The sequence below is a fragment of the Egretta garzetta genome, unplaced genomic scaffold (assembly GCF_000687185.1).
Source record: "Egretta garzetta isolate BGI_Z169 unplaced genomic scaffold, ASM68718v1 scaffold584, whole genome shotgun sequence".
In the NCBI taxonomy this organism is placed as follows: Eukaryota; Metazoa; Chordata; class Aves; order Pelecaniformes; family Ardeidae; genus Egretta; species Egretta garzetta.
This window is the reverse complement of record NW_009259529.1, coordinates 74544-95502: the sequence shown is the minus strand read 5'-3', so window position 1 is coordinate 95502 and position 20959 is coordinate 74544. Positions and strand designations below refer to the sequence as shown.

The 20959-nt window shown below is 37.3% G+C and overlaps 1 protein-coding gene across 4 annotated transcripts in view; it reads right to left on the bottom strand.

Annotated features, from left to right (window-relative positions):
• FAM135A (family with sequence similarity 135 member A) overlaps positions 1-20959 on the bottom strand; it is a 75172-nt gene that overhangs the window by 15197 nt on the left and 39016 nt on the right. For 2 of the 4 annotated variants that reach the window (XM_035893100.1, XM_009637558.2), the window contains 7 exons: positions 15697-15770; positions 15243-15397; positions 12661-14974; positions 10433-10593; positions 8627-8718; positions 6471-6568; positions 774-925 (listed from right to left, as the gene is read on the bottom strand). In XM_035893100.1, coding sequence (XP_035748993.1) covers positions 774-925; positions 6471-6568; positions 8627-8718; positions 10433-10593; positions 12661-14974; positions 15243-15397; positions 15697-15770 — 3046 coding nt within the window. Of the gene's footprint in view, positions 1-773; positions 926-6470; positions 6569-8626; positions 8719-10432; positions 10594-12660; positions 14975-15242; positions 15398-15696; positions 15771-16224; positions 16253-20959 lie in introns of those variants that run through there. The other 2 variants (XM_035893102.1, XM_035893101.1) reach the window with 2 other exon arrangements.

Below are 20959 nucleotides of genomic sequence, written 5' to 3'. Positions count from 1 at the left end.
AGCAATCCCTGTCCACTTCTCTCAAAGCTCAACACACGCGAGTTGAAAGTTTTTCCTCCTCATTTTTGTATGAAACAAAATAACACAATCAATAAATAAATGGGCACCAAACAAAGTAATTCATGATTTTTAGACTATTTTTAAAGAGTTTAATGAGCATGTTTATATTTAGTGAAAGCAAGTGTTACTTGGGTTTGGGCTTTCCAAGGCAGGTGGTAATCTTAGAAACAAGTTTTCATTTAAAAATTAGATGCTACCTGAAAATATTTTCTAATGTTTATTTCAAAAGTCAGCAGTTTCTACAAGCTCTCCTAGAGCTACATTTCATCTTTAGAAAACCAGACATTCATAAGGTACAAACATCTGCAGAAACACACTGCAGGTTTCTAAGTTTACTGTAAGACATTTTTGAGAGAGAAAAGATGCCATTAGTAGTTCAGAATTATTTTAATGGATCTTATCTACTTGTTTTGCAGAATAAGTATATTAAAATTCAGTTTATAATAAATTTAGCTTGACACATTAAAACAGGAGTTTATGGTGTAACAGAAAACCTGAATCAAACACACGGGAAAACGCTTATGCCAACCATCTCTTGCACATCCTTCTATTGATACTTTATTTTTATAACCCTTCTGTTTTCTCGTGACAGCGAAACATTCACTTTCTCGTAATCAAAGTGATGCAGAAATGCGCACCCCACGTGAAACTGCTAAGTGCATTTCAAAGACAAAATCTCCCCTGAACTTACACTACTGAAAATAATACTTTACCTGTGTTAACAAGAGCACTGCTGTTGTAGAGGGTACCAAGATGTGGTCCAGACAGAGACAGGAAGGTATGAAGTTTGTTGAGGTAATATTTAAATCGAGGTCTTGTGAGCACTGAACGGATTATTAAATTACCCAGTGAGTGTCCAATAAAGCTGTTTAAAAAGAAAAAACAGTATAGCACAGAATTTGATGGCAATCTTTCTTCCTTTTAAACAGAGAAAAATAAAACGTGTCATAAAACGCTGAAAGACCATAGGAAAACAAATCAATGACAAGTTTCCATTCAGAAGCCTGTATTTTAGGTCACAGAGAAAACATAACTTGTCCGTATCTCCCAAGCGGCACAAACTCGTCACGGACATGTTCTGAGCTCCCCCAGAATTATTTTATACATTGTTTTTGAAAAGCTAGTGAAAACAAACTATCCTTCCACCAGCATCTCCCACCCAAACCCAAGATTACTTCTGGTTGTATTTCCCTTAGCACCACATATTCAGAAAATAGTTCATGAGCTGTGCATGACTGAATAGATTGCTATTTCGGCACGTGACGGCATTCAATGTGATAAACACGTGACAGTTACTGAAACAATCTAGTGGAGAAGGATTCCAAAAGTACTCCTATAAGGGGGAAAACTATTACTTAACTGAAATCTGATTATTTTAAAATAGGAGCAACATCTCAAATCTGCTTAGCAGCTGGACCAGGCTAAGTGATTAGCAGCTTGAGCGAGGCAATTGAAGAATACCTGTCTGCCAGGAGAACAGCACATTTAGTTGTTTCCCTGGTTAAGTGAGTTAGGGGAAAGGTGGATGGGACTCTTCAGCTTCATGTATCTAAGAAAAATTATGACTTAATCTGAGGTGCCTACTGTCGTACCCACAAGTCTGTATAAAGCATTTCTTTAAGAAAGGACACTACAAAATAAAGCAATTCTAGTTTTGATGCAGCTATGCTTACAGATCCCTGCTGAGGTAAGGACCACATCGTCCTAGGCACTGGCTTAAAGAGGATATGGCAGAGACAAGGCTCACGAAATGAGAAGGAAAAAGTGCCTTTCTGTTTTACAAATGCAATCTCAGGACATGGAGAGAACAGACAACCATCCATAGTAGAACTATCGTGGCTGCATCATACATGTGCCACAACGTTACACCGGTAAGATCATCCTTCCCATTTGCTCTGTATCACTATATTCATGAAGAAAAATAGCTAAAACAAAGATACCAGTAATAATGTGTAAAAAACAGTGCTAAAAAATTACTTGACTGTTTAATTGCTTCCCAAACAAGAATTATTGACTCAAAAAATTCCAATTTAAAGCTAAATGAAAAAATTCAAACATTAGGCTACAGAATGGCAGGGCCACCCCTGAACCCCTAAACTCTGACATAATTATATATTTCTATGACAGAACAGGCTATTTGTTCCTTACTGATATACAATCTAAGCATAGGTTTATGTTCTTCCCATCTGCTTTTACTACTAGATTTTCTAAATTGCTGCACTATCAGAAACTCTTTGCCGCAGCTTGCTAGGTTTGCCTAACTAATTTAGAAATGAAAGATATGTACGCCCTGTGCTGTCAGCACAACAGCAGTGCATTTGCAAAACAAAATACTGAGCTGCTGACTCTCTTGAATACTCAAATTTAAAACCATTCTCTCAGAGTACATCACGAAGTCCATACAAGAAAAACAAAACCGTAGATCTCTTTAAGAACAAGAAAACGTCCATGGAAATTGATTGAGTTTATCCTGAAGATGATCTGCAACTCTTCAGTAAAAGAGACTGTTTTCTAAAAAAGATCTGAACATTAGCAGAGATGTTTTCTTGGCAGTTCTCTGACAGTTCATCCACTATTTATTAACCATCATAAAAGGACGTGAAACTTTATATTGTACCATACAAAGGACAATTTCATCACTGGTAAAAACAGTAATTCATCAATCAATCCTATCGTCCTGAAGAACATGGGCATACCCAAACCAGAACTTCAGAAACATGAAAGAACCATTTGAGGAAAAAAAAGGTGCCTACAATCGTGAATGTACCTCCTCACAGATTAAACACACGTTCTTAATTTGCAAAGGCTTCGAGAAACAACAGAGGTTACAGTTATAGTGTTCAAATTCAGATGTTTAGGTGAATACATAATACGCCTTTAATACTCTTAACAGAGAGAGGTTTAAGCGTTTGCTCAAATCAAAAAGGAAAAGGGAGGGAAAGGAAAACCCTTCGAAAAGGGTTTTGAAAGCCTAAGACAAAAGCGTAACCCATCCTACTCATTGTTTTGGATACCTGCAGCTGTGGGGTGCTCTGCAAAGCCAATACATTTCTGAACGGTAGGTGGCAATATTACCGTCCTTTGAATACAAAAGATCATTAACACGCTGAAGTAACAGAATTATACTGTGGTATTTATATGCACATTATGGCACAAGCCTACCAATTCAGATCATACTGGAAAAAAACCAAACCTGTCCAACTATAAAAATCCATGGAAGAACAAAAAAAATATCCAAAAGCCATAATCAAAAAGGTGCCGAAACAATGAATAGATGTTTTAATATATGTACAGCATTAAAAATTGCTTTCTTTTTTTGTGAGCCAATGTTACTCAGGAAAGAGGATGACAAGCTGTATAATCCAACTGAGGTGAAAGTCCGATACAGGTCATCAGAAATGTATGTAAGACCTGACATGAGGAAAACAGTTCCTGAAGCTATGCTGTTAAGAGCATGTGGTTGATTTCCTAGCTATGTGATGACCTAGACGGGCTTCAATCCTCACAGATACTCAAAACCTGAAAGGTTATGACTGAGCAATTTGACTTGCTTCAAAATTGCATTAATTTTGAAGGCAGCACTGCTATGAGTAGGTCCAAGATGACCTCCAGAGGTCCCCTCAACCTGAAGTATTCGGTGATTCTTTACCAAACAGTTGTTTTATAAGACAAATTGTTGTTGATTTGAATCAAGCTTCCAGTTCACACTTTTAGGAAGCACAAGAATTTTGTCCAGAGGAGATCAATGCACACGTTGGTAGCGTAGTGGTACTGCTGCAATAGCTGGTATTAGCTTTGGCAGTACCAAAACTGTCGGATCACTGAAGTTGATGCTACAGTATGGCTCTGGGTTCTGATGGTATAGGGAGTGCCTTTTCTTATCTCAGTATAAGATTGTAGCACAATAAAAAGGATTTTGCCATTACCCGAAAGCACAAGGCTTTGCATTGACCTGACAACACAGAATCTCAGAACTTCTCGTGACTTGTCTTGGCCTGAGCTGATTTTAGTTTGTTTTAGCTGTGGCAACAATCATCTGGCAGCAAAGTAACAAGTGAGGCCTAAAGTTGGTTTAGTTTTACTACAGTTTCTATTAATAACAACTAGTTATTCTGTGTGGCTTGAACTGTGTATCGCTAGAATAAAGTGTGGTGTGGAAGAGTGCAGGCACAAGTATCGTATGCCAGAGGTCCCCAATGGTCTATTAATAGTCACTGCAGAAGCACAATCTTACAACTCCAGAGAGAAAGCCAGGATTAGGGAAAACAACAGAGTGGGAAAAAGTGAGCAAATGAGAAACAAAAGAGCGAGCATGTGGGCAGACTGAAAATATGGAAGTATGAAAATAAATCCAGGCAGACCCAAGGCCAAGGAGGCAGAAACCCCCACCGTGAACATCATTCTCCTTACACAGAAGCCCCAGGGTGCTGATGTCCCATTGCTTAAGGAAGACACAAACCACCGATCTCAGAACACCAGCAGTTGCTGGATGGGGAGCCTACCACCTGAAAAAAGATACTAGCAAGCTTCTGTATAACAATTTTAGCTGTATTAATAATGGGACTTTTCTGCATTAATTTGGACTATGAATTTTAGTAGTATTGTAACTAGACTAATAGTAATTTTTTGCTGCATTTTTATGTGATTATTAAAACACTAACTGGACTAACAAAAAAATGTTAGCGCTGCATATGAAGCCTGTTCCCTTTTGCCCATAACAAGACTCTGAGTGTAAAAGGGGGACTGAACAGGTATTTCTGACACACAACACTGTCGGCTTTTTTGCCATACAAAAATCATTACAGGTCTGGAAACTGCTTTCTAATTTGACTCAGCTATTGAGCAGCACTTGCACAGAAGAACTCTTCCTTTAACAGACAGGGAGATGTTATGAGTAGGAACTAGCACCATTCAGGAAAGCATGGCTAACTAGCACAAAGTCTGCATTCTTTACAGTGGGACAGCCAAAATGTGGTAGGAACTCATCGACTACTTGAACAGAGGATTTCTCAATAGTACTTTCCTGGGCTTTCTGGGTCATCCCTTCAAGGACCTGCATATAAGCACATCTCCTCCCAAAAGCTCTCTCATGTAGCTACCAGGAAACAGCTGCACGCTCTACTGATAGGTTTAACTTTCTCGTAAGAAAAGCTAAAGTTGAGAGATGGAGACTTCTGCTTTGGCAGGGCCAAACACAAGTACAAGCATTGAAAAGAAAACTAAAATAAAAATTGACAATTTCTTTTTTCTTTCAAGTGACAAGTAATAAGTAAAACTGAAAAAAAATGTACAAATTGAAAGTCTTGTGAGAGAAGCAAACCAAAAGCAAACGAGAATTCAATTCTCAGGTATGAACAAGAAGGTAACTAGGTGGGTTTGCTCATTACAGCCTTCAGACCACAGCATGAGAAAGAAGACATCGGCGTGTGCTGGTGGGCTACAGAACTCAACTCTCCCATGCCGAGGGTGCTAACACGCATGCTGTGTAACACAAATACAATCACAGAGTGCTTTTTTTTTTTTTAAAAAAAATAATTGATTTAGACAAAACTAACCATGTCAAATCTTGCCTATCTCAAAATATAAACATTTGTTTAAAAGTGAGGTTATATTTAAACATGTTAGATGTTTTCTCTAGCTGCCTAAGGCCTGCAAAACACATGAGTATGCAGAAACTTGTAAGGAATGTATGTGACTAGCAAATCCAAACCCCTTCCAGATGTGCAGTTTGAGGATGCCTAAACAAATGGACAAAGTCAGGCTTGAATTTGCTCCTTTCGTCTATCGATGAGCTAACTCTCACAACACAGCTGAGTTAGTAAGGTAGTCTGCCCAAATGGGGTACCCTACTTCAAGAAAATAAATGGAGCAGGTATTCCATGGAAGTAACTGAAAAAGGGAACAGCAACGCGTAGACTGGGATGAGCCTTCTATTAAGATGTAAAACATGCTTTTTAGCAGATGAAACAAACAGAAAACGTCAAAATGATGAAATATTTTTTTCATGCGGCTGCCCTTCAACATCACAGGTAAGATGGAGTTTCCCTGTAGGAATGACAACATCGACAGTCTGCTATGTCATACTTGGTGAAGAGACTATAAAATCAGAAAAAAGCTGACTTTAACTTGACACAACGCTACTACAGTTTCCTTCAACTTTCTCAAATACTATATATACTACTTCTGTAGAACCCTACCATGCAAGATCTGATGAAGCACAGGACAGTGGTTCCTTAAATGTAATGCTTAACTCTGCCCTAAACCCACAAACAGGACTATCCCCTACTCCTCCCCAACCCTGAATTTCTCTCCCACCTCTCTTTTGACCTGCTCCTGAGCAACACAGTTCAGAACAACACAGCGCTCTATTTTTCAGTTTATTTCTATAAATAGTATAGAATAGATATTACCTGATTTTTGAAAGGGTTAGATTATAAATTTGTATATACTGTATAATTTCATCTAAAAGGCGATCTGTCATGGAATCAAAATCAGCAAAGGTATCATTCTGTAAAATAAAAGAAATAAAAAAATAACAACTGTATTTTCTAATGCAGTAATATACATTCTGCATTCAGTCTGAATTGTTATTCCCCAGTGTTTTGATCAACAGCACATAAACAAAAGCATCCATATTAACTCTGAATACAAATACTACACCTAGTTACTGTAATTTTTCCAAGTTTTTTTTTTCTTGTAACATGGAATAAAGGGATACACATTTTACTGTAAGACTACTTTCTTCTAATACACCAAAAGAAATCTGAAGATTTCAGAGCCAGCCTTACTTCTAAGCCTTCCCCTACACATAATCTTATCTGTAGTGAAACAGAAGACCAAACTGCATATTCAGAACTCAATCACGCTGCCCATGAAACAGAAATGAAACAATGACTGCAACAGCAGAAAGATTTGAATAAACAAGTCCTAAACAAACAAAAAAAATCCTTAAAGTCTTATTCCCAGTTCATAGCTGATTCTCTACAATGATTGGCAGTAAGAAATCAAGAAAGAGGTAGGCAAAGGCTGCCTAAAACTTTTCAACACAAGTTCCAAAGGATCTGTGCTAAAATCTGTAGTGTTCAATATATTGATGAGCAATGTGGGAAAGGGAAGAAGGAGATAAGATGTCAGAGTTTGGAGACAAAACCAAATATCCAGGATAGTCAAATCTAGAACAGATCAGAATTTCAGAAGAACCTTACAGTACAGCTTGCCTGGGTGATAAAAGGGCAAGAAATACAAAACAACATTATACAGGGAAAACCATCCTAAAACATATATGCAAACAATGATCTATACATCTGCTTTCTATACAATCAGCTACATTAGGAAAGCAAGGAAAGAACAGAAAATATCAATATAGCATTTTGTAAGTCCATAGTGCACAAGCATCTTAAATGCTCTGTCTAGTTCTGATCATCCTATTTTAATTGACAAGAAGTTTGAAAGCATGCAGGGAAAGATATTATGGATGACCATAAACTGTTTCACATGCGATCCTGAGAAATACTGAATGGACTAAGTCTCTTCAGTTGCCTCCTGAGAGAGAAATTACACTTGTTTATAAAATACTTAATTAACTGAAGCGAAAAACGGGGAATTATTATTGACTATTTTTTTTCCAAAACAGGGGGGATTTGTTTAATTTTCCTTGTTTGCAACTGGATTAGTAATGTGTATGAGCCATAGAACTTATCTCAACTGTATGCTGTGGAAACTGGAAGTAAAAATTAAAAAAAAAAATAAATCAGCCAACATTAAGGAGAAAAGATTGCCAGTAGCTATTAGGCTCAGGGGTCTCAATGGAATTCCCAAATCAGAAAGCTTCAGAGCTGCTGACTGCCAAAACCCTAAAGGGCTACAGAAGAGAAAGCATGGCTCAGTGCCTGTCCGGCCCGTTTCGCAAAGCATCCCAACAACTATCACCAGAAAAGGCTACTGCACTAAATGGACCTTTTGTTTGAGTCATTAAAGAGGCTCTTCATTCTAATTCATCCTTGAAGTATGTCTAATACAATATGTAACACACCCAAAAAAATTAAAAATTGGTCTTCTGTGCTTTGTCAAGTTTACTTCATCTGAAAATAATAGAATTCACGGAAGTTTAACACAAGAGGATTTGATATTGCTTCAGTGTCATGATGTGGATCTTCGAGTACACTGACAAAAGAACAAGAGACAGGTATTTTGTATTTCTCAGATCCTGTGGAACAACATTTCTCCCTTCTTGCCACACCAGCTTTCACTTATCACCATTTTTACCATTAATATAGAGGGTATTTTATCTACAATCCTAACTGATTGTGCTGAGAACTTAGGAGACATCAGTACAAACAACAAAATGGCAGCAACAAATGTTACTCCTTATATATGTACCTTCAGTATCATACTAGGTTTTGTTATTACTTTAACTCAAGCCACAGATCAAATCATGATTCTGTGAGAATACAATAAAATACACAGAAAGTGGTAAAGTGCAACATGATAGTGCCATTAAATAAACATGTCTGAACACGTACACTGTTTATTGCTTTACAGAAATTCTTTTTTTGTTGGCAAATACCTGATTCCTTTCGGACATAAGAAAATCTATTCTCCCTCCAGGCAGCCCTAGCTCAATGTAAGTCTTCACTAATCTTAGATCTGCGCTGTTACCTTAAAAGGAAAAACAATCAAGAGTTAGATACTGTGAAGTTAGCTTGCAATAAAAGCACTTAGAATACCGAAATGAACCTATGGCAACTTTATATTTAAACATAGCTAATGATATTCTCAGCCCTAATTAAAAATCAGTAAGACTCAGGAAGATAAACCGCAATGCCAACTGCAGTGACAAAACAGTCTATAAAAATGACATTCAATGCAGACACCGTTTTAAAAAAAGCAAGGATTTAGGAAGTCATGTTTGATTTTGTCTTAGCATCCAACAGATACATAGCGCTATGAACCTTACATTCTTGAAAACCTAATTAACTTTGATAAAAGCCAATTAAAGAACTCAGAGCTAGCTTAAAGAATTCAGTGAAGGGGCAAGGAGTTAGGGGAAGTCACGAACATTTTCATACAATAAAAAGGCAGAGTGGACTGTCAGCAGATAAAGATACATTTAAGCTGGTGACCAAGACAACAAATGCCAGTTTAACTAGCATTCTGAAGATTTCTCTACATCAATGATCATGTAGGGTTTTGAAGAAAGTGTACCCTTTCTGCCTTAATTAGAGAACAAGATTTTTATTTAAACCTGTTATTAATAGGAAAGAACTTGTATGAACTCACCATGTCATAAGAAAATTCTAACTGTATGGATTTTTCTAAGGCTTCAAAGACCTGTTTTTTTAGCAACAGGTTTTTCGGCTAAGTTAACTTTTGTGTCAATTCTAAACATGCAATAGCACTTGAACATCTATGCTAGTAAGAAGGAATACTTCTGAGTTCCATTTTAAAAGCACTTAACAAAGGATGCTTTCTGCCCAGAGGAAGAAAGAAAAGCTATTCTGTTATTTTAATTTTTTTTTTTAACTTAGGAATTTGAAAAATGAGCAAGATGGCTGTGCCATGTTGGTCCAGTCCAATGTTCTATCAATTGCCCACTTGTGCTGCCTTACACTGGTAATTTAAGAAGCTTCTCACAAAAAGACAAAAACATATAGTTAAGGGTATTATTTCTTAACACCCATATATGTTTTGAACTAAAAGCAGGTGAGTATGTTCAAGCTATTTAAACTTTCCAATCCTTCTTTCAATTAGAAAGAGACCTTCTCCTTTCTATTACAGTAGAGTCTCTGCCTTTGGAAATATTCAAAAACCCAACTGGATTGGGTCCTGGGCAACCTGCTGTAGGTGACCCTGCTTTGAGTGGGGGAGCTGGACCAGGCAATCTCCAGAAATCCCTTCCAACCTCAACCATTCTGTGACTCAGTAATCCAGCCTTTTAAAACCTTATAAACACTTGACTGCATTTTACATGTACTATTTTTTTCCTAAGAAGATACACATATTTTATTTTCCTTAACAATGTAACATTAGAAATTCTAAAGAAAACTGTTTTGTTAGTTACTGCATTCTATTACCATGATATGGACAAACGCCTATATGACATATAAAACTGGAAGATGTATCTAATGCGAACTATGGCATAAAATGGGTTTATGTGCACGGAAGTTTTACTTAAGACAAACGTTACATAAAATTCTTAATTTAAACAATTCTACGGAACACACTGTCAAACACAGCAGTAAAGCGTCAGATTCCCATTTCCCTCCAGTGAATCTATTTCAGAAGCATTCAGTTCAGAATTCAAATGACAAAAGCTAAACGTGACCAGAAATCTGGACTGCTATCTCATTTGGTATCACATTTCCCAGCATACCATCTAGGCCATGGACACAGACTATAAGATGTATTCCTTCTTCTGAACAGTCATCCTCTTCCATACTGAAATAAGGTATTGAAGAAGCCAGTTTGAAAACATCACTATACATAAATCCAGGAAGTTTAAGCTGCCTCAGTTCTTCTTTAGCCTGCAAGAAACTGGAACGAAACCGTATTTATGATAAAAAAACATTTACTATTGCCAGACAAATGTAGGGTCTCCTAGGATACAGTTTTCTACTGTCTTTTTAGTTTGTCTTCTATGTAATTGATATGAAGGAAAACATATTTATCAAATTATTACCTTCACAAAACAAGCCAGTTCCTCAAAATATTTTTTTATTGCAGCTTCCTACAGCCCCTTTTCCTCTGTAACAAAATCCATACTCCAAGCTCTACTCTGCTGTCTCCTTTGAATATCTCTGTAAACTCTGAAGTATTTCTGAAACCACTGAAGATTCTAGGTTAGTTCTGGTCTTGAGCGAGCAACACCTTTTTTTTTTAAATGCAGCAATGAAATTACAGGAATTATAACCAATCAGAAGTCAAGGTATTTCCACTGACTTTTGGTAACTCTTACAAATTTAAAACCTATTTCCTAGGTCAGCAGAAAGCTGGAGCCAGTGCTGTAATTGCTCACCAGAAACTCCCCCTGGTAGGCTGAATAACTGATACTTGCTTCAGAAGAGGCCAGATCCAGACCTCTGATCTTTCAGGTATTATACAAAGGCATACACTATATGGTTTCTAATAGCTGAGCTCCCTACACCCCAGGAGTTCCTGTGTTCCTCGCTTTCTTCCCCCTCCTTTAGCGTTTTGTGTATGACCTTCCAACCTAATTAATTGCGTATCAGTTTCCCTGCATCACTGCAAGCTTTATGCTGCCTTATGCTTCTTTCCCTCCTTAATCCGTCTGTTCTGTGTGATCCCTCACAGCATCACGCTGTATCCTGTCCTCTTCTGCCTGCTCACTGTTTTCCTCCCATTATGCTTTTTGTTCTCTGTTTTCCCAGCTTTATCTTTAGCTCAGTCCTCACTAAACGGCAAAAACAATCCTCAATGAAGTCAGCCTGAACAGAAACCACTGCAGGCAGTTGGTCTTATCACTCCGCAGCAGAAGTTAGTTAGTTTGTACTCAAGGCATGTTTTCTGAACTGAATGTACCAAGGCTGGTTCTCTGTGGAGCAGATCATGCCCTCTGGAATCCCAGTTATCCCAAACTCCGGGAGACTCTGCCTTCCCCAAGGCCAAGTCCTTGATTTTACTCCGAGTTCCCTCTTTCTTTTATTGTTACAGAACAGCCTAAATAGTCTCTGCTTTTCATCCCTCACATTCCACACCAGTATCCACTCTCCAGTATTCCAGAAATTACTTTTCTGCCTACTTCTAACCTGTTTTTCTCCACCACTGCTCAATCCTTCCTCCTGTTCTCAGCTACCACAAACTATCTGGTCTTCTATGTCTTCTGCCTGCTTAGCATTCTCCTTGTTTCTACCTCTCTTCTGAGCTTTCTTCCTTCTGATAGCAACACTTTATTTCCAATACAACACATTAAGCTGCTGCTTCCCATGTTCAGTTAGCAGCAGGGGGTTATCAGGGAAACTCCTATGTTTACAGCAAAAAGAGGTGCAATCTGGGATCCCTGATGTTCCTCTAAGTTTTGCTTTCCTGGTATCCAAATTGCAGTGTAATTTAGAGCACTATGGTCACTGAAGTGTTACATCTTGGATATTTTATATTAAAATTGAAAAATAAGGCCGTCACCTTGGCTAGCATTGCACATTTGCTTCATTGAACTAATTAGATGGACAATTAGTTACAGAATGTTTTTGTGTGTTTAAACACAAAGCATATTTTCCTATGCTTGCTATTTTAACAGCTTTCATTTCATAAACCACCATTTTTATGCTCAGTAGTCATTACGACATCACTTCTCAGCCAAATGATTTTTTTTTCCACAGGAACGTATTAGAGAAATAAAAAAAACCCATGGTTTGCTTCAAATTTGTCAAACCACGTCAAATTAGAAGATAACTGACAGAAGGATTTCAGTGCTAACACACTTTCTGTCTGAACATCTAGAACACCATGTTACTTAAGTGTGCAGAATCCACAAGCTACAGTCCTGGGGGCACCCTGGAGCCTCACCACGCTCCTTTTCCCCTTCTATACTATATTAACATAATTCCTAAAAGTAAAAAACTTTGGTTTAAAACAATCACTTACGCTAACATTTGAGGTTTTGGAGAGCTTTCATACCAGGAAACAGATGAAGCTGAGCTGTAGAATGTGCTGCCCGGCTGTTGTGTAATTGCATCAGATTTACTCCTTGATGAACAGAGAACATTGCAAGGAGAGTCTCTCAGAGAAGAAGGAAAAGACAGACAACCAGGAGTACAGACAGGAGGCACAGTCATTCTGTCTCGCAGATGCCCACTGTCAATCCTTTCAGATCTCAGGGGTCTCTCTTCTGCTGAGCCATGATCCTGGTCAGCACTGGAAGCTCCATCTAATATACTATAGTCTGTTTCTTCATAGTACCCGTTTTCAATCATGTCTTGATCCTCCTCCTCTTCCTCATCTTGTTGGGAAGTGCAAATAATTTGTTTTTCATATGTTTCCTTTTGAGGGCTAACAGGATTGCTGTTGTCCATAGGCCAAATATCTGAAATATCTGTGCTGCTTCGAGAGCCAAAATAGTTTTCGACAAGCCCCTGCTTTACCATGTCCGTACTACTGGTTGGAGAAGGATTATCTGTACCAGTTTCACTTCTAGCCATTGACAGTTCTTCTGTTGTCTCCTTTAGTTCTAAAGGCTCATTTTGTTTTCCTTCATTTGTTTTTTCAACCTCATACACTACATTTACAGATGAAGAACCTGAAACCACAGATGGCTCACCCATACAAGTAGTTTCCAAATGCAATTTAACTGTTTTCTCGGTAGTGTTCAGATGCCTTTCAAGGTCCTGAGAGTCCTTGCATGTTGTACCAAGGTCTGCCTGTGGGCTGTAACTTTTCACATCAGTAGATGTATCCTCATCTGAAACAACTAAGCGTAAAAGATCTTTTGTTCCTGAGAGCGAGGAATGTATAGACAGAGTTTTGTTATCTGAGTGCCCTGAAAGTACAACAAACCGCTGCTGCAAATTGGTGTTTGATTTTTTACTGTCACTGCTTTTTGGCAAGTCAATTGCTCCAAGATCCAATACCGTTTTACTGTCACTTAGCTGGCATTCAGGTACAACAGATACCTTTGAATTCTCATCAGGTGATAGCTCATCGTCGTCTGAAGGCAGAGAATTTATGGATGTCAGGGATGACTGTATTTCACTTACAGCGCTGGTACTCTCAGTGCAATGGCTTTCTATGGTGTTTTTTACAGCACAGTCCGGTTTTAGTAAAAGTTGAGGAAATACTCTCTCACCATTGTATGCACTTTGCCCTTGAACATTTTCAAAAACCTGATCAGGGTTGGGGTGAGTTGCAAAAGAACTCGGTTCACTTTCTACACCTGAATCTGAAAACCTAGAAGAAGCATACGTCACGCTACCATCTGGTAATTTAGTCATGTCTCCACTTATGGAAAGTTGACTTTCTTTTGTAGAAAGAGTAGGCTGATTACTTTTCATTTTTGTCAAGATGTCACTGGTATGTCGGAAGTTTCTTTCGTGGACATCTTCCTTTTCAAGCACTGGTTCCTGTTCTGAATTCAATTTATTTCCAGATTCTGAAGACTGAATATTGGGTGTCTGCAAATTCTCTCCTTGCACTCCATCTTGTGGAAACTCAGCCCATAATCCAATGTGAACAGTTACTTTCTCCCCTTCATAGAGGTTCTTATTACATGGTTTGACCTCAATTGTCCTGACTCCTGAGGAAGCTGGTTGACCTCCATGACAACCTTCAAGTGTACCTCTGGGTTGTAGAGCACTATCTGCTTGTATAGTTCCAGAACCTGTCTGGGAAATACTAAGTCTACTGAAAATACCCACATTTTCACAGTGCACAGGGCTACCTGGACCTGGCTGGACACCTTCCATCTTGGCAGTCTTTTCCTCAGTTCCAGATGGCAGAAATGGAAGTTCTCTTTGACTTACTTGCCTGGTGCAGGTCTTTGTATCACAAGGAAATCCACCAAATGTAGGGTCCAGCCCTTCGTTAGCATTGTATGAAGGCCTGCCTTCTGAGCTTCGAGAGGCATCTTCCAGTGCTGCATTTTTCAAACATTTGTACCCTACTAAGACCACAGAGTCCTTAGAGTTCTGTTTCACGACTTTTTTTGTGTTTTCAGGTTTCATTGTTTTCATGAGCTTAGTAACTTTAACTTTGGATTTATTTGCATCTTCATTTTTCCCTTTCAAAGTTTTTGTTAGCGTTTTTTCACTTTCCAAATGCCAAAAGTTGGAGGCACCTGTAGGTCTTATTTTCAATTCCGGGCTAGTAAAACCAGCTACAAAACCTTCTTCAGCTTCAAATTTATCCAGTTTATTGGATTCTGACCTTGGAAGGCTCTGAACTACCAACCAGGGTACATCCAGATCTTTCACAAAAAAAAAAAAAAAGTGAGGGTAAAAAAAAAAAAATAAGAAAAAGGATTGTTTACAACAAGATTATGCAGGTAACTGAAGCTATAAAACACCAGTAATTATACAACACTACACATCCTCAAAACTCAAACTATAGGAACATTTCCTAGCAAATAAATGTACTACTTTAGAGCCAACAAGAAATGTAAAGAAAAATACTCAGGTTTACATAATTTTTGCTCATTTCTGCAAAAAGAAAACTGCACTGTAAGGTGTGTTTACCTTCAGTAATTGAATCTAAATATCGATCTTCAAAGATTATAGGCAAGGAATTCATATCTCCATCTAGTTCACTGCATTCAATAGGGAGAGGTGGAAGAGAACTGCAGAAGGAAGTGTTTTTGATAGCTGCACACATCTGTAGATGACTTTGAGCACTGAAAACAAGGAAGTAGTCTTACATGAAGAAACCAGAACTATTTAGTTTTACATTAACAGAAATAAGTAGTTTAATGCACTTTAGTAGATTTTCTGCTAATTAGTTAATAGCTTTAATAGTTATTTAATAACTTCTCATATAACTTTCATTAAAAAACTTCAAATCTATATTTAGAACAGAAGTTTCTCTTGAACTTGTTACATAAGTATTTTTGCACAACAGTTACTTCTACACAACATAAACTATAGAATAACAGTACTACCTGCTATACGCTGTGCACTTCAAAAGGCTACTCACTGTAGTTCCTGATAGGCAAGGGCGGCTTGCCTAGGATGCTCGAGACAAAAGAATGCTTCTGCAAATCTGCGCACCTGCAAGATCCAAATTAAGTTAGAACTTATTTTATTTTACATACCATTTTTGAAAATCCACTGGCATTCCTACACAGCAATGTTATTAAGTTGTATGTATTATATAGGCAGTTACTTTTTTAAAAATATTCGATTTGAGTGGGAGGGCAGAGGATGCCACAGACAAGACTAGTGACTGAAATGAGGATTTTAACTTGTGCACTGGATGACCGAGGTGGATTATATTAGATTCAACGGCCTGCCGAAAACTTGATTACCAAGAAATCAATTGTTCAAATCAGGCTCACCTGAGACAATAACACACAAAAATATTAAAGAGACAGTTCAATGAGAAGAAAGGCAATAACTGACTGATGTACAAGTCCTGAATATGCTCAAGGATGACGTTCAGAAGTAAAAGCCATTAGATACTCTGCAGCCTAAAATAACAGAGAAGTGTGCGTTTTGAACTTACCATGAATTAGCCCACAGTAAACTATTGTGCAAAAAATCTTTTGTTTGTAAAGATTTCAGCTGCAAATGACAAACACAATAACAAAATGTATGCTAATTACAAGCACTCTATCCAAGACTTAATTAAATGCCTGAAGTCAATAAACCACACAATACTAAAATGGTATTTTATAACATAGAGGAATGGTATTTTATAACATAGAGGAATGATATTTTATAACATAGAGGAATGATATTTTATAACATAGAGGAATGATATTTTATAACATAGAGGAATGGTATTTTATCATCAAACACATAGTGTGGAAACAAGAGTGTGAATTATACAGCAGTTTACTACAAACATAATCAATGTACTGAAAATGCAGTATATAGAAACCCCAAAGTTAAGGTTTTACAAGATGAGATTTCTCACATTTCCAATATTAAATAAAAATATTAATTCAATCTAGATGTGTTTTTAGAACTCTCGTTTTGCAACTGCCCAACTAACCCGATCAAAAAAATGCAATTCAATGCAGTATGGCAGTATCTTGTTTGTTGTAACAAGACATACAAAAAAGAGAACGTGCTGTACAGTGGCTGCTGGCAACTGCTTGTGCATTAACTTGGGCGTAAACATAAATTTGTTTATATCAATTAAAACAAAATTTCTATCCCACTTCAAGAACCATGTATGTAGCTAGCTACTCTACTCAATCATTTATTTACCAACCACTTCCTGGCCCCCTACTCCTTTATTTCCTCAATATACTCTAGGTCTTCCTCTTAATTAATTTCCCCAACAGACTGTGAGAGTCTGCAGCGTATCTGGTGGAACAGACATCAGACCTGACCAGTACCCTCTTCACTTTCAGCTCTTTCACTTCAGAGTTGTGGCCAGCATCTGCATTCACTCTCAGCCCAGACACGGCACTAGGAAAATCCTGTGCAAACGTCAGACTTTAAGGACCACATTAACTTTTGTTCAATCAGATAAGCACTTGCAGGGGAGCTAGTTCTCCCTCCTATACACTGCCCAGTATACTTTTAGAGAGTACCATTTGGATGGAGTTTACGTTCTGTAGCTTCTACTTCTTCCTCTTTTTTCTTTTAATAAGTGAAAAACCGGAAAAAAATTGCATCAGGGTGCTTAAGGAAAAAAAAAAAAGCAATCACAAACATTAAATCCCCAATCTCTAACCTGCACTAGAAGCTGAAAGTCCTGTCCCAACCTCCCAGAGCTCAATTTACTGTATTATATGAAATTAATCTCAGTGATAACATCATCTGTGAATAGTCATGGAAAATGTTTTCAAGTAAAAAGAAGATGCTAATTTCAATACTTTCTTGTAAATTCAACTTCCAACTCTCAGCAGTGACCACACCCACACAGACACAATGTATCTGATCTCTCTTTCTGAAGAGAAATTATATTAGGAGTTTATGCATACACATGTGGGTTTAGAATCAGTGTTCCTGAGTTTTCCTCTGCACTTCCCCAGCTGGCTTTTCTAGAGAGACATCTACCTTTCAAACAGATGGTTTTGTCAGAGCTAATCCCCAGCCTTTCCCCCATTAAGGGAGAAGACCATTATACAATAGAGAGAGAGACAAGTTTATTGGTTAAAAACCTAGATTTTAGAGCAACTGATCACAAAGGCTGAACTGGTTATCATTCTAAATGAAGAAATTTAAAAATTAATTAAAGATCCTAATCAATCACATAATCAGAAATAAAATAGTAACAGAAACATTGCTCAATTTGTAACTGAGCAGGAAAAAAGCATAAAGCTGTTTCCCAGGAAGCAAGCAAGGTGGTTTTGACTTTAGATGCGAGCAACCACTTTACAACATAAAGTAACTGGAGTTATACGGAGACCAGATCTTTAGAATTCTGCCACTATCTCTAACAGAAAAGGAAGGCTTTCTTTTTGTTTGCAATAAAACCCATTTGTAATTGTTGAAGTAATTCCAGTGCTTTTGAAGAAAATCTCATTATCAGCTCCAGACAGCTCTTAATAAAATAGCAATGGTATAGAACTGGTTGAAAGCAAGCTCTGAAAGCCCACATAGATTTTTATTAAGGAGAGAAAAAAACCCAAACCAACCACAATTTATTATGTTTCATCAGTGCTTAACTTATGGAAGGACCAAGGCATTTCCTAGGGTGCTGTTAAACATGCTCTGCAGAACCAGAACGACTGCCAGCTGGTGCTAGCGGCTCAGGCACTACCAACTTGGGCTGACTCCACCATGACTCTGCAGGAGGAAACTGTATCCACTACTCCTAGGTCCTACAGACTTCCCAAAATTATGGGGTTTGTGGTCCTCCCAATGTAAACAGAAGAGGAGGAAAAACTGGATAGAAAAACTGCTGTGGAATATATATTAAGTCCCCGCACGTTTAGGTGCAGCAGTCTGAGATCTCAGTTCTCAGTTCTCATTATTTTAGGACTAATCAAACTGAAAGGAATAATTTTGAAAGAGCATGTTCAGACCTACCAGAAGATGTCGCCATAGAACTAACAGGTGAACTAGTTTAGTGTGCAATTTTTTTTGTAATATAAATTTGTAATTTTTCAATAAAACATAGTCATAAACCTTACCAGTGTGGTAATGTAGTTGACTGTTTTTAGGTAGTACTTAATATTCAAGGCATTTGAAAACAGTTAAATACTTAAAATACTCAAGTAAAATAAATAAAATTATTAAAATAATTTTAAATACATAAAATATATTATTTCATTATAACCTTGTTTTTCCAACAATGCTGCATCAGAAATACCTGTTTTATAAGCATCTGTGCAGAGAGGGTGAAAGTCATTTGACCAAATACAGATGACAGGCATTTCTAGGGCGTATTTTAATACAAATATCTAAACCAGTCAGATGAACGATTCCCTAAAAGTGTTCATTCATCTTAGATGAATACTAAACTTTCCCAGGGAGACATTTCCTGTGGAAAGACATTTAGCATTCAGTAGAGAATGCAACAAAGTATCAATTTCCAAAACAAAAGGGATCATTTAGAAGGACAGAATTTTGTATAGTACAAAAATCTTATTCCAGAAAGGACAGATAGTCTCTCAAGAGGAGAATTAGTAGGTCATCTCTCAAAACTCAACTAAATTCACTAACCACAAAGCCTGTGTCATTTGACAGGTGCAGATAATGCCTCTAGCTAAACATGATCATTGCATGTTTCCCAAAAGAAGTTTATACAAACCCTCAGAATTTAAATTCTCAAAAGATTATTAACATAAATTACAAATTATTATACTAAGCACTGTGAAACAGGATCCAAAAATCAACAACCAAACATGTTCTAAAAAATGTCAAGGCTCAAATTTACCATCTCTTTTTAATTTAAAGGTTTACTGAATTTATGGATTGCTGGCTCCTGCTCCACTGCCATGTGGGAAGCCCCGTGAAGCTACATCTTTTTACATATATTTTAATTACATATATTTGCAAAGCTCTTCTCATCTTGGAATACAGAAAATAAGTGTCACATTTGCAAATTAGCACTTGTAAAATTAAGTAACAACACATTGCTGGTTCTCTGTAAGCTGGGGTCAGGTAGAATTTCCTTCTCGACGCTGTATTACTTGAATGTTAGAGTCAGCCTGCTTGTTCTCTGTTATCAGGCTCTAAATAAAAAGGTAAGTTTAAGATTACCCATGTCCTTCATTCCTGCGTCTCTTTTTCAGTTTTTGATATTTGGGTAGATAATCTAGTATTCACTAACTGCAGAACTCAGAAACAGCAATTAGACACTTCTTTAAAAAATAAAATAAGCTCAACTTTTTCAGTTATAACAAGGATCACCTCTGAGCTCAACTTAGAAGGCTCCTAAGTTTTAAAGACGTGGTGTCCCTCACTAGCAAGCTACCTGGAGCACTACGTTAAGACTCTTCATTCCCACACTGCTATGCTGCAAGTGTGGATTGATACCTCCAGAAAAGAATATTTCTACAGCTTTTATTAAAGAGTAATTTGCTTTTTTCTTATTGAAAAAAGCAAGAAAAAAAAATATGATGTGGAACTTGAAACAAGTTTGTTTATGTGTAGTGACATAACAAAACAAGTGCGCTTAACAGCAACTGGAAAGGGGAAAAAATGCAGGCACAAAATCAAATGATACTTTTTTTTTTTTTAATAAGAAGGAAGGGAGGAAGGGAAGTCATAATCAAATCTTATGGAAACTGGAAAGCATCACAGAAATACTTTTAATATGCACAATATATCAGTTCACATAGTATAATTAACTACGTTGATTTATATTCCCTAAAATAACTGCAGAAATTCAGTAATTAAGGTATTTGAGAGCTAGAGAGAATGACTTACAGAGATTTTAAAAGAAATCACATTTAAGAAGCTAAATACCTAATCATTAGTATATCTTTTTTTTTTTTAAACATTGGAGCAGGAAGAACAAAATGACCTAGTCCATAATGTGCATGAGACAAATGCACAGATTTTGATGTCAGACAGTAAAGATGCCAGGCCAGCTGAAAATCAAGCTGTGTGTTGACAAGTAGGGACGGTGAGTGTAATTTTGTATTTGTTTTTGTTTTAATGAATCTTACTCTCTGAAAACTTTAAAATGTCAGATTTCTTCAAATCCATGGCCACAGGACAGGAGGGAAAAATGTATTTATTAGAAAGTGAGGGTAATGCTTCAGTTCATACTTGAAAATATTTCACTATGGGAACCAGCATTACTGTGGTTTTGCATGTAGAAAGCCCTGTAT